The sequence below is a fragment of the Podarcis tiliguerta genome (assembly GCF_965153285.1).
Source record: "Podarcis tiliguerta genome assembly, chromosome: 8".
Classification (NCBI taxonomy): domain Eukaryota; kingdom Metazoa; phylum Chordata; class Lepidosauria; order Squamata; family Lacertidae; genus Podarcis; species Podarcis tiliguerta.
In genome coordinates this window covers 21,567,965-21,582,026 of record NC_139541.1, presented here as the reverse complement: position 1 = coordinate 21,582,026, position 14,062 = coordinate 21,567,965, and the positions used below count along the sequence as shown (strand labels likewise).

The 14,062-nt window shown below is 44.9% G+C and overlaps 1 protein-coding gene across 1 annotated transcript; it reads right to left on the bottom strand.

Annotated features, from left to right (window-relative positions):
- Window positions 1–723: 723 nt before the first annotated feature.
- Window positions 724–10,612, bottom strand: TPRG1L (tumor protein p63 regulated 1 like). Its single transcript, XM_083452262.1, has 5 exons — window positions 5,661–10,612; window positions 4,764–4,855; window positions 3,784–3,960; window positions 3,304–3,457; window positions 724–2,176 (listed from the first exon to the last, which is right to left on the bottom strand). The coding sequence occupies exons 1-5, from the start codon at window positions 5,901–5,903 to the stop codon at window positions 1,982–1,984; spliced, it is 861 nt and encodes a 286-aa protein (XP_083308388.1). The 5' UTR covers window positions 5,904–10,612; the 3' UTR covers window positions 724–1,981.
- Between the last annotated feature and the right edge of the window lie 3,450 nt (window positions 10,613–14,062).

Sequence of the window (14,062 nt, the reverse complement as noted above, 5' to 3'; positions counted from 1 at the left end):
AATGATAACCAAGGCAACAATTTGGATAGAAGAGCTGCTTGTTGTCCTGTTGGTTGACTTAGAAAACACAGAACTGCTTGGATCAAGAGCAAGGAGCACAGTGCTCATTTGATTCCACCCCATGCCTCCACTGCAATTCCTTGGTAAGTGGAAAACAGAAATGAACAGCTAGGCAGTCTGTATATTAGCAACTGCCAACATCTACCTGTTTGTTAAGTAAAGCTACCCAATTAGTTTTGATTTTTAAAAAAATACTTAGCGTACAGCCTAAAATCTCCAGACAGTTTGTTCTTCCCAGTATGCCTTGGTACTACACGAACTACTCTTAACAAAACCTCATTTGAATGCCTGCTACCTCCTCCCACTCTCTACCTTAAGGCTGTTACCAGATGGGAACAGTACCAGCCAATTCTGCCCCTCCCCCCTATTTTTATAATATAGTTGGACAAAGAGGTCTGTCAGCCCAACCCTGCACACCATTTTGTAATTATGTTAGCTGGTCTAATAAATTATGATAAGGGCTTTAGGTTAAAAATGCTTTTCTTTGGTATACAAAATAGTGTAACAAGGCCACTGGCAGCACCCAATGTAAAAAGTGTGTGTGTGTGTGTGTGTTTTACATTTTACTTGTTTCCCTTCCATTAAACAATTGTTTGCTCCTCCCTGCCTGACCTTTGACCCAGTACTGTTGAACCTGCCACAAGGAATAAATAACAGTTAAGATTCACATTTACTTCAAGTTTATTAAGCTTAAATATACCTTGCTTAAGACAAAAAAAGGTCATGCATTCGGTTCCATTCCAGCACCATATATTTTGACACAAATTTTCAGAGAGAGAAAAAAATGGTTCAGAGAAATAAGCACTATAAAACATTGGCTTACCAGTACCAAAGCAGGATTTCTTGCATATTAGTGACAAACTTTCAGTAAGCATAGAAAGATTCAACCAGCAAAGGTGACACAGGCCGGGAGCCAAAGCTCATGTGCAGGCACTGGGAGGGCTGGCATGGTTGCTATTTCCTCCCTTCTGGCAGCATCTTATCTCATTGAATGCCGCCTGGAAAGATCAGTGACCTTTTGGGGTACCTTTTTCGAGGAAGGATATGAGGAGTTTCCGATAAATCCTTATGCACAAACCTCACATGGCCCTTTGGATCCCAGCCACAGAACATTATTCATGCAATAGAGCAGAAAGTCTCTATATACTTGACTTTTAAGAGATACAGGTTTGTCTAGTTTTAAGGAAATGTCCATAGTCTTTTCTCCTAGCCCTCTTATTAGAGAGGTACTTTGGTGCTATTCATCTAGTTTAGATTAAAACAAAGTAGAAAGCTAATCAAAAATTCCCTTTTCTTGTAAGATAAAAAAAAACAACTTGATCCCATGTGGCAAAAGTTAATATAAAAATCAGACACTGCTGCTTGTGTGTTCACAGTGAGACTTCTTTGGATATCTGACTGCAACGAGAAGCTGTAGCTAGATGCATTTGCATCTGACTATAGAAGGTTATTAAAGGCAACTACCATCACTCAACCACATTTCCACTCAAATGTGCAGTCTCCAAAGATTAACAGAAAATAACTTGGGTTCTGACAAAATAATCACATTAGCAAAACAGTTCACAACCTGTCAAACCGACAGGTGCTCTCTTTAAATGAAGAGAGAGATAACTTTTATCCCTGCAAAACAGAACCTCAAGCATATGTAAATATGACACTTGCAAAAGTAATATATTTACTGAAAGGAGTTAAAAATGAAACCATGCTTCAAAATATACAGGTGGCTTACTTCAGACACACTGACGGAGGGAAAGAACTTTTCACTGGAATATTTATTTGACTCACCAAATGAATTTTATGACAAGCAAGACTTGTTAGATGAGCTGGAAACTCCTCTATATGTTGTTCTCTCTCTCTCTCTTTCTTCTTCCAGGGAGTTGATAGGCAGTGATCTCTCCACCCTTTTTTTGGAAGCAGACTTTTAAAATCCAATTTTGCCTCTTGTCATTGAATAGCCCAACTTGGCCTCATTATTGATGAAAGACATTAATCCCACATAGGTCTCAATGAGAAGAGGGCGCTCCAGCAGCAGAACTCCATTTGCCCTCCCAGGCAGAGGGCACTCCTTGTGGGCCTTCTTCACAGCTTGGATCAGTTGAGTTTTGAAGTTCTCCAACTTAAAAAACAAACACAAACCATACCTGTTAATTATACTGAAGTCACGATAGTCAGTAAACCAACACTGCAGAACTTCTGTATCCGTGAACAACTAACTGCAAATGGCTCAAGCGCTTTTTTAAACCCCTCACCAGAAGTGTGCCATGAAATACAGTGGTGCCCCGCAAGACGAATGCCTCGCAAGACGGAAAACCCGCTAGACGAAAGGGTTTTCCGTTTTGGAGGTGCTTCGCAGGACGAATTTCTCTATGGGCTTGCTTCGCAAGACGAAAATGTCTTGCGATTCCTGGGGTTTTTTTCCACTCCCCATCCCCTTTTTCTAAGGCACTAAGCTGCTAATAGCCTTTTAGCAGCTAATCCACTAATCCCTTAAGCCTTTAATAGCCGCTAATAGCGCTAATCCGTTAATGGGCTTGCTTCGCAAGACGAAAAAACCGCTAGACGAAGAGACTCACGGAACGGAACGGATTCTTTTCGTCTTGCGAGGCACCACTGTAACAGGTTTCATTCTAACTCCATAACAGAAGGATGTAAGAAGCCATACAATTAGCACAGCCAATGGGACTTTGGAATAGGGCTTGTTTCTCAAACAGCATCCCTCAGTGCCATATGGCAAGTTACTTTTGAAACCATGAGGTTGGCATAGCAAGAGTATCAGCAGTAAAAAAGAACGACCCTCACAGGATAGGTCCAAAACCTTAGATGTACCTACAAATTTATATATTTGAAAGTCTCAAGACCTTTCAGTTGGCATCAAGTTGTCTACTGCAAACTCTTGTCAACCTTTTTTGGAAGTAAACCAAACAACTGTTTTTTGCATGTATGCTTAGATGGGTGGATTTTGTGCTAAGAAAACCAAAGAGAAGACACATATTTTTTTAAAAGGCAAGTGGAGAAGTGGTCAGTAGCAATGGAGAACGATATTAAGGCAGCTAAAATCAATCCCAGCTCCTCCTCCAAATCAAGCCTTTACACTTCCATCAAACCCTCAGAAAGGACAAAGTGTAGGATACTGGTTTGTCTTGTGTACAGTGGTACCTTACCAAAGTTCTGTTATGATTTCTACCTAAAGAACTTGACCTCGACTAAAGTCACCCAAAGAACGCACATATGGCAACACCTTACTTGACAAAGAGATGCAATCTTTTCATCAGCATCAGCCATCGGATGTTCTGTGAAGGTGGCATATGGCACATTTGTGGACCATGGGTTCCATCTATTTATGAAGGAGGCACGGCTTTGTTTATCCCACTGGACTCTGATTCCAAAGCCTTCTCGTCTGAAAAAGGGAAAGATTGTGTGCTCACTCAAGCTCCCCCTTCAGCCATGCAGTTTCTGTGAACTCTGCAACCATTTAAACTGCTTTATGGGAAAGCAATGACACACAGCCTATATAAAAATATGTTACACTGTGAAACCTGATAGTTTTTGCAGTAATTAAAGATGCATGAGGAGCTTAAATGGAGATCCGGAAGCTAGCAGCTTAAGCAAAAAGCTTCTATAGTCCATATCTACTAGAAGACAGGAGCTAACAACTGCAAGTCTTCTATAGTGCAGTGGAATTTACAAGATAGACAAAACAAAGGAAACAGAATCAGAACCCACTTGTTCAGTGATTTAGGAGGAAACTCAAATTCTCCAATGGAAATTGTATCAACGGCGTTAAGTGATATTCTGGTCACTTGCTGGCACTGCAGGCTGATGAAGTCATATTTACAGATCAAAAGGGACCAATCAGTAATGAGAACCAAGCGCTCCTTCTCATTGTTCCAGTGATCAATTCTGGAAAGGGGAAAAAATAAATAAAGATGAGTTAGCATGGTTTATCTCCCTAAACTAAATACAGATGATAAAGTGAGGAGGGCTTTTAAGAAATACATTATTTGTACGCATGCCCATCCCAGTTTAAATCGAAAGTCTATTTTTACTGCAGTTAGATACACACTAAAAGGTTTGTGGCATGGTTAGCTAATCCTGTAATCAAGAAGTATGGAGTGATAATTTACCAGTACCTCTTCTAAATCATTGCTTGTGGGCCACCCTTGCACCTTCTAAGGCAGAGGCAAAAGTGGGCAGAGCAATGGATATGATCCTTGCCTTTGAACCATACATTCCAGCTCTGCAAAAGTCAATAGGTCTGTGTACTCTACCCCTGTCCAGATCTTGGGTCAATAAAAATTCTAGCCAGGCAAGAACACGCAAGGAGTGGAACTTGTGGGAGTCCTGAGGGTCAAATGGAGAGGCCTGCAGAGTCACCTTTGGCCTCTGGGCTTGTGGTTTCCCACCCCTGCCTTACTGCCTGGATCAAAACAAGTCAGTCTGGTTCCTGCACCTGGTCATTCTGTTTACATCTCACCCTGCTTTTGGGAGGCCTGGGGGTGGCATGGTCAAGTGCTTCTTTTAAAGAGGTTGCAGTCAAGAACTTTGTAAAGACTTCTCCTGCCAAATCACAAGATCTTCTGCATGCAGTTTGGCTTGCTTTTCTGATGTTAATTGAACCACCACTCCTAAGTTTCAGCTGTTTTGTTGGAAAGAATGAAAGGAGGGAAACTGCACTGAAACTGCATATCAGATCTGCTACTTACTCAGTCAGCAGCCATACACTCTGCACTTCTCCATCTTCAGTGGGCATCACCACCACTCGTATCTCGTTCACTGCCTGCTCTATTGTTCCTGGCTAAATTAAAACAAAACGGAAAATTTTTTTCCTCAGTTAGAGTAATATTGACATCTTCTCACCCCTAACAGGGCCCCCATACACAATTGCAATCTACCCCCAGGATATTCCCCCCACCAAAAAAATTACATGCCCCTTTTCCCTGTCTGCTTCCCAGAGCTTCCAACCACAGGGGCAGTCTACCCCCAGAATGACATTCTTTCTCTTGAAAATTGATTTCCTTCTCTTGTCTGTCTGCTCACCACAGTTGCAATCTACTCCCTGCTAAATATTCTTCACTGCCCCAAATTATTCACTGCCCCACTGTCCTTTGGTCTCCTCTCTTCCGCCCTCCCAAACATGAGCCTCCAGCCACAGGGGCGGCCTACCCAAATATATTTTCCTTTCAAAAGTAAATTTCTCTCTTCTCTCCATAACTACAGTCTAACAACCCCACCCCACTGAATATCCCCAGGCCCCCACCCAAAATTATGTGTCCTTGGATAGCTCAGCTGCTGACGATATCAAGGGTGCAGGTTCGATCCCCGTGTGGGACAGCTGCGTATTTCTGCATTGCAAGGGGGTTGGACTAGATGACCCTCAGGGTCCCTTCCAACTCTACGATTCGGCGCTCCTCTTCCATTCCAGAGCCTCCAAGCCACGGTTTCCCACTAGAATATCCCCCTAACCGCGCCCAGAATCGCGTGACCTTTTCTCTCTCCTCTCCAAAGAGAGCCTCCAGCCACAGGGGCAGTCTACCCGCAGAGGAGCTCCCGGGCGCCAGAGAGGTGGGCGTGGCGTCCGCCGCTCCCTCCCCCCTCCTCACCCGGAAGACGAAGTACTCCTTGAGGCGGCCCCCCCGGGTGGGGTTTCGGACGCTGAGGGGCCGCAGGGTCTGCCTGGGCGGCGCCTGCGCCAGCAGCGAGGCGGAGGGCGAGCTGGGCGGCAGCTCCCCCGTCGGCGTGAAGGGCACGTCGGCCTCGGCCGCGGGCACTAGCAGCGCCGCCCCCCCGGAGCCCTCGCAGGAGCCCGGCCCGACGCCTTCCACCGAGTCCCGCATCTGCAGCATCGCCCACACCGGCGCCTAGCGCGCCAGGCCTCTCTGGCGGCCGCCTCACAGCAGCGCCTTCTGCGCCTGCGCGGCGGCGGCGGCAGCAACGGCAGCCTCTCTCCTCTTTCCCCCGGCGCGCCGCCCAACGGCCGTCCTGAGGGGCGGGGACTCGGCAGCCCGTAGACTCACGCGGAGGGGGAAATTTAGAATCAACACCCGCGGAGGACGAAGACGCAACTTGCGGGTCGGCTTCCTCCAACGTTCCACGTGTATCAGCTGCTGGGGATGCTCAGCGCTAGGCGAGTTGCTGCTGCGCTCAGCACCTGCTTGCTGGCTTCCCGCAACGGGCAGCTGGTTGGTCGCTGTGAGAAGCAGGTTGCTGGACTTAGGTGGGCAACCTTTGCCCTGATCCAGGAGGGCTGTTTTTGTTGTTCGCGATTGGGGTTGCCAAGCCATGGTGTCCACCTGTCACGAATGCCTTCGTTGAGATTCCTGCATTGCAGGGGGTTGGACGAGATGACCCTTTCAGCTCTAGGAGCATCCCAGACCCTGAGATGTCAGGGACCAGACCTGGGACATAGGGGTGAACCGCTGTGATGTCAGTAAGCACGGCAATGTTTAAGCATTGCTCACAGCATAGCACCTGGAAAGGAACAACAGAGGATATTGCAGTCTATGCTTGCTATGAAATGCCCTTGCAACAGCCAGTGTTAAGTGCTGCAGGCATTCAGCTTCCTTCTGATTTCACCACCTACATCTACGCTTCACTAAAACCAATGCCCAGGTTTTGATTTGTTTGAATACCCAGAGCTCCTGTTTTTATTGGTTTTTAACATCCTCTCCTTATACTACTGTTGCATTGTTTGCGTTTCGTGTCTTTGTTTTAGTGAGAACGTTCACTGTTATTTTTACATTGTACACCACGTAGATTGAAATACTTGTACAACTTGTATACAGTGAGATTACACGAGCACTCCCACTCAGCTCTCTTAGTCTTAATTTAAGGTTACCAGGCATCCCCGTTTCCCAGGGGCAGTCCCTGGATTTACAAATTAGTCCCCATACAAAATCCATTGAAGTTGAAAAGTGTCCCCAGATTCATTGAAAAAAATCTGGAAACCTTATCTTAATTCCCCTCGTTTACTGATGCACACCCACCAAACCCGAAAGTCAGTTGCCCTGTTGTTTTCTTTTCATTCAGCAGCCTAACAGCCCATGGATAGAAGCTGTTCTTTACCCTGTTGGTGCAACTAATCATGCTTCTATAGTATCTGCCCAAGGGCAGGAGAAAGTGCTGGCCAGGGTGTGAATCATCCCTGAGAATTTTCCTCACTCTCCTGAAGCAACGTTCTTCCATGTCATCCAGTAGATAGATAAATAGATAGATAGATAGATAGATAGATAGATAGATAGATATATCAAGTGCTTTTAAAAACAATTGAAATACATCTATATCACTTTTCTCTCATTATTTATATTATGTTGTTCCCTTTTCTGGGATTGAAAATGTTCAATAAAGAGTAGGCTATAAACACTTCCAATAAATAAATAAATATGGCACACCTAGTCCAACCCTCTGCAATACACAAATCATTTAGCTAAAGAAGGGATAAAATTAGGTGTTGTTCCACCCGGGTCAAATGCCTAGTTTGGCACACAAACCCCACATGCATTTCCATAGACACACACACACACATCCTGAGAGCCGCAATGGCACCCCTCTGGGGGCTTCACCTGGCTAGTCCCATAGCTACGGTTTTGCTTAAGAATCCCTGACAGGCATCCAACTTCTTAAAAACCTGCAATGAAGGAGTCTAAGGTCGGCGGTTCGAATCCCCGCGACGGGGTGAGCTGCCAACCTAGCAGTTCGAAAGCACATCAAAGTGCAAGTATATAAATAGGTACTGCTCCGGCGGGAAGGTAAACGGTGTTTCTGTGTGCTGCTCTTTTTCTCCAGAAGTGGCTTAGTCATGCTGACCACATGACCCAGAAGCTGTCTGCAGACAAACGCTGGCTCCCTTGGCCAGTAAAGCGAGATGAGCACCGCAACGCCAGAGTCGTCCGCGACTGGACTTAATGGTCAGGGGTCCCTTTACCTTTTTACCACCTTCCGAGGGAGTCCATTTCACTGTTGAACAGCTCTTACCCTCAGAAAGCTATGTCTATTCCTACAGTTTAGTTGGAATTTCCTTTCTTGCAATTTGAATCCATTGGTTTGGATTTTGCCATCAGAAGCAGCAGAAAACAAGCTTGCTCCACCTTCCATGTGACAGCCCTTGAGATATTTAAGATGGCTATCATATTTCCTCTCAGTCTCCTGTTTTCCAGGCTACACATACCCAGCTTTTTCAACCGTTCCAGACCCTTGATCATCTTGGTTGCCCTCCTATGCACCAGCTTGTCCATATCCTTAAACTTAAACATCCTAAATATCTTTACAGAAGCTTTCGGAAAACTTGACCCATTGGTCAATATCCAAAAAACAAAAGTACTACACCAACAAGCACAAAACAACCTCTCTTCAGTGCCACAAACCCAACTTAATGGTGTAACATTGGAAAGTGTTGATCACTTTTCCTACCTGGGCAGTTATCTTTCCACAAGGACCAACATCAGTGATGAAATCCAGCCTTGCCTGAGAGCTCTGTGAGTGCAGCTTTTTGCTGATAGAAACGCAGAGTGTTTGAGGAATGGGACATTCACAGGGAAACTAAGATGCTTATTTACAAAGCTACTGTACCACCAACTTTACTGTACACTTGTGAAACATGGGCCATTTATAAACACCATGTCCCAATTCCTTGAAAGATTTCATCAATGGTGTCTTCAAAAATGTTTACACATCACTTGGGAAGACAGGCAAACTAATGTCAGTGTACAGGAAGAAGCAAAGATCACCAGTGTTGAAGCAATGTTTCTTCAACATCAGGTTTGTTGGACTGGTCATGTTGTTTGGATGCCTGATTATCATCTTCCAAAGCAACTATTCTATTCCCCACTCAAGAATGGAAATTGAAATACCAGTGGACAACAAAAGAGGTTTAAAGATGCTCTCAAGGCAAATCTTAAAAAATCTAGTATAAGCACTAATAACTGGGAAACACTGGCCTGCGAGCGCTCCAATTGGAGAACAGCCTTTACCAAAGGTGGCATGGGCTTTGAAGACACTTGAACTCAGGACGCAAGGAAGAAACGTGCTAAGAGGAAGGCATGCTTGGCAAACCCTTACCGTGATCAACTCCCACCCAGAAACCTATGTCCTCACTGTGGAAGGACGTGTGGATCCAGAATTAGCCTCCACAGTCACTTACAGACTCACTGTTAAGACCCTTTTCATGGAAGACAATCTTACTTGGCTACAAGCGATCACTGAAGAAGAAGAAGAAGAAGAAGAAGAAGAAGAAGAAGAAGAAGAAGAAGAAGAAGAAGAATTAAATAGTGGTGCCCAGAACTGGACACAGGCCTCCAGGTGGGGTCTGACTTTGATGACTCATAATGTTGTGACACAGGCAATATGTCATTTTCTTAGGGTCTCACAATGTGTTCCTTATTTAGGAGTTCTTCTGGTGACAACTCTGCAGTTTAATATGTCCTGTCTCACCTGCCCTGATGTGGTTACAGGTAAGTGCTGCCATCTAGTGACATGATTTTGAAAAATTCAGTCCTGAGAGCTCTATCTAAGGAGAGCATTTATTTTGGCTGGCCTGTGGCAGGAGGGGCTAGCAGTTGGTGCCCAATAAATTGTGGGCATGTTCAAGGCAGGGTGGTGGTGGTTTCAGTGTGGAAGAATCCGAGCCCATGCAAGAACAGCAAACAGTCGGTGGGTTTTAAGCCTATTGATAACGTTCCTTCTGTTTTATTTGTGTTTTCATTATGGTTTTTTTATTTAGTCATAAAAAAATATGCTTTAGCCATCCTCTGAGGGATGGAGAAACAGGATAGCTATGTCTTAACTGAATGAAATTCTTCCAAATGTCTACCCAGCTACCTGTTCCAAAATGGCAATGCTGCCTGTCTGTATTGCAACAGACAGAAACAGGAGGAAGTTGACAGCTTTAAAACAAAGCAGCGACCCTTGAGGTTACTGATTAGGAAGTAAGTCCCTTTGAACTCAGCGAGAATTACTCCTGAGTAAACGTGGAGGGCTGGCCTGCCAACTGCATTGTAATAGGGGGTGGAGATCACTGCATGTTGTGTTGGACCTCCCAAGTTTGGGGAAAACAATTGCACCTGTGCGAGAGGCAAATTCCAGAGCCATACCCATTTAAGCCTCGCAGTAACTTAAAAAGGGTAACCGATTTATCGCAACATAACCAGTTATTCACTCTAAACCAGGTCTGGAGAGTGTCAGGTCAGGAATGGGTGGGTAAAGGCAGGCCTCCACAGATCCCTATCGTGGTACTCTCCCAAGCCATGCCCCCTTCTGGCTCTGCATCACACTCTACTTCATGGGGGCAAGACCTACCAGAGATGCGTTGCGGTGCTCATTTGGCCTTGCACTCCTGTTCAGATCCTGTATTTCCTAATGAAGAGTTAAATCCACTTGCTTCGTGTGATTGACCGCTGGCTCGCTCCTGTCAATAAACAAGGTGAGTGAGAGCAAACAAAACAGGTGTGACTTCCCCAACTCTGGGGAGCAGATGCCAAAGAAGATCGGATCCTGTGCCTCTCATAGGATGTTGCCCAGACTGTTGCAATTTTCTGGTGGGATTCAGTCACCAGCAAATTCAGGCGGCACAGTTATTATTTACAGTGGTACCTCGGGTTACAGACGCTTCGGGTTACAAACTCCGCTAACCAGGAAGTGGTTGCTCCAGGTTAAGAACTTTGCCCCAGGATAAGAACAGAAATCGTGCGCCAGCGGCGCAGCGGCAGCAGAAGGCCATGTTAACGAAAGTGCGCCTCAGGTTAAGAACGGACCTCTGGAATGAATTAAGTTCTTAACCTGAAATACCACTGTATTTGTTTGTTAAATTTGTATGCCTCCCTTCATCTATAGATCTCAGGGCTGTTCACAACGTAAAACTGGCTTGGCACTCTGAAAGAAACTTGCCCCCCCCCAACTTTGTGTGATAGGCAACTGCTCTGGGAAGTTTGGGATAACAGTAGATTGCTGCAATGTCACAAAGCTTCCCTGCAGACAAATCGGAATGAATGTTTGATAAAGGGTTGATGTTGCCGAATCAACTTCTGCATACTTTGTGCAAGTCCACCACTCCACAAGGATGAATATAAACAGGCTGTCTGGAAGTGACCATAGCAATATATGTGATGGCATGTTTGGTAGGCAGTGAAACACAAGGGGGATCTGCAACAAAATGTGCCTCCTCTTCAACTGTGCTCTACCTCCTCGAATGTTCAGTGATCATCAATGAAAGCAAAAAGTTCATTTGCTACCAAACTCTTAAAAAATTTCAATGGCCTTTGACCTCCTTCATCTCTGGCCACCATAATCCCAAGCAGGCACCTTCCATTTTATGTTCAGGAGAAAGCAAATGGATTTCTTTTTAAATCAGTGGAAGGTTTGTGTATGCAGCTCTTTGAAATAAGTGGCAGACAGCAGTTTGTGAGCTTAGATTAGGGACTCGCTGTGAGGGAGTGGGAATTCGCAAAAAAGCACAGTTGCATTATATGTTATACATACCTTTCAACTGTATAGAAGCCTCAAATACCAATATTTATTTTGTAAAGGTTCTCTTCCATATTTACGCCAATCATATACTGGGCCACTTTCCTCCAAATTCAGGCCCCTTCTCCCTTCGACATGTCATTTCCCAGTACTAATTTCCCATTTTTCCACAACAAGGGTTCTTAAAAACCCCTGTTCCCTGCATTGTATCCTTCTGGATACACCCAAAAGGGACTCATTGAATTTGGCAGAGAATCTCTTCCTCCCACTGAACGCCCATGCCCTACACCCACCATTAAGCAGACGTGAGTCATACCCATTCCTTTGTGGGATATCGACTTCCCCCCGTAGGGAATTTGCCTTACGTGAAGCACCTTTTTCTAGTTGCTCCTCTATTCCAGGCACACAAGGGGGAGCCAATCGCTAAACAGTTTTAACAGGAAATGCCTTTATCCCAGAACGGGTTTGCAAGTTATTTCTCTCTCCCTGTTGTTAACTTTATTTTGCGTCTGCATTGGTTCTTCTTCCACTGCAAAAAAATATTTGTAATTCATTTGAGCCCTGTCACAAAGACGCGACTGCATTTCTTCCAGCCCTGCGAGGGACCGTAGCTGGAAGCATCTGGAATGAACATCATCAACATGGATGCACAAATCCAGCCTTCGCAGGGGCTTATTTTCAAAGCATTGTAAACGGACTTTCCCGATGCCGTGTTCCATTTCCGATGGTTTCGGCTTCGGTGATCCTCACAGCTGGCCTGGATCTCTGTCAGCTAGAGCGGCTTGGCAATCAGTTCCCAAGAGGATGCTACTGAACCTGTGAGCGCATTCAGGTTCCCCATGATTTCTCTGAGCCATCAGAAGGTGTGGTTCTTCTCCAGGTGGCCTGTTTGTGGAGCATTCATCCTGAAGGCTGGTGCAAAGCTAATGCAGAGATTAGACAACGCCTCTTCTTTATTAAGTGACCGATATCTCGTTATACATATTCCCATTAATAATCTGCTCGTTCCACACTTTGTAGTGTACCCCCATCACTTTCCTAACTATACAAAGCCTTTTTTTAAAAAAGTGGGTTTGTTGTGCCAGAACATTTTAATCCACTTTGATTGCAGAAACCTAAATTTCTGGTATGTGACTGAACGAATCCCTCCAACAAAATGCTGACAGCCTGGAGGCGACCTTGAATGGAACGATTGACCATTACAATGTGGAAAAAGCTTAATTCCTTGATTCTCATGAGTCGGCCTTGGCTTTAATCGGCCATCGGCCTCTTCTGCCTTGACTGATAAGATGGAAGGAGGAGATTCCCTCGATCTTCCCTAGCAGTGACAGCCTGAAAATGACCGATATATCGATCTGTCCAATTCATTTAAGGCATTCACTGCTGTTCAGAAATAGCTCAGCCCCCACCCCCTTCACATTTGCTCACTTAACAGCATGTTTTCGTTCCCCTGTGGGCTTGGACCGAGAAACGAAAATCCCTGTGTATTCCACTTCCTGAACTAGGCACTCTTTACTTGCAACACGATTCCAAAGTCAATAAAGAAGAAGTGCTTGTGGCTTTGCCTGCGATTTTTTCTCCTTAGCCAAAACCTTAATGTCTGTTGCAGGTGGAGGGAGTGTTTTCTGCTTTCTGAGTCAGATTTAAAATGACAACCAAGTAGTTCTGTAGAACAGTTTGGCTTTACAAAGCATGTTTACAGGGGGTGGGGGAGTGTTAGCAAAAGCCAGGCTGTTTAGAGGAAATGGGCACTCCTGCGTTTAACTTTGCTGTATGTCAGCGAGCCTCGTATTTAGGGGAATTTCGCATTCAGGAGTCAGATGTGGCCAGTATAGATCTTTTCATGTAAGCACTAATTAATTAATTTCAAAGGGTTTACTCCTAATACGGCAGATGTCAACTACAATATCTATTATATTGCTACTCTGTTCTTCCTCCAAAGGACTTAAAGGTAAAGGGACCCCTGACCACTAGGTCCAGTCGCAGACGACTCTGGGGTTGCGGTGCCCATCTCGCTTTATTGGTCAAGGGAGCCGGCGTACAGCTTCCGGGTCATGTGGCCAGCATGACTAAGCTGCTTCTGGAGAACCAGAGCAGCACACGGAAATGCCTTCCCGCCGGAGTGGTACCTATTTATCTACTTGTACTTTGACGTGCTTTTGAACTGCTAGGTTGGCAGGAGCAGGGACCGAGTGATGGGAGCTCACCCCATCACAAGGATTCGAACCACCGACCTTCTGATCGGCAAATCCTAGGCTCTGTGGTTTAGATCACAGCAGCTTAATTGTGGTTTGCAAAGAAACAAACAATCCTTCGGACTGGTAATTTGTTGGGTTTTTAAAATATATATTTTTAAAAATATATAAAAACCAAATCTAATACATAACAGTAATTTATATGTCACAATAGATAGTAATGGTTCATATCTCATTTTCAAACATTCTTGATGGCTTCCCTTTTTTCTTTAAGATATGCATAAAAGAAGATATCCACATATTTCAATTATCTGACTCTGGAAGCAGGCAAAATTGTGCCAGATCTTCCAGAT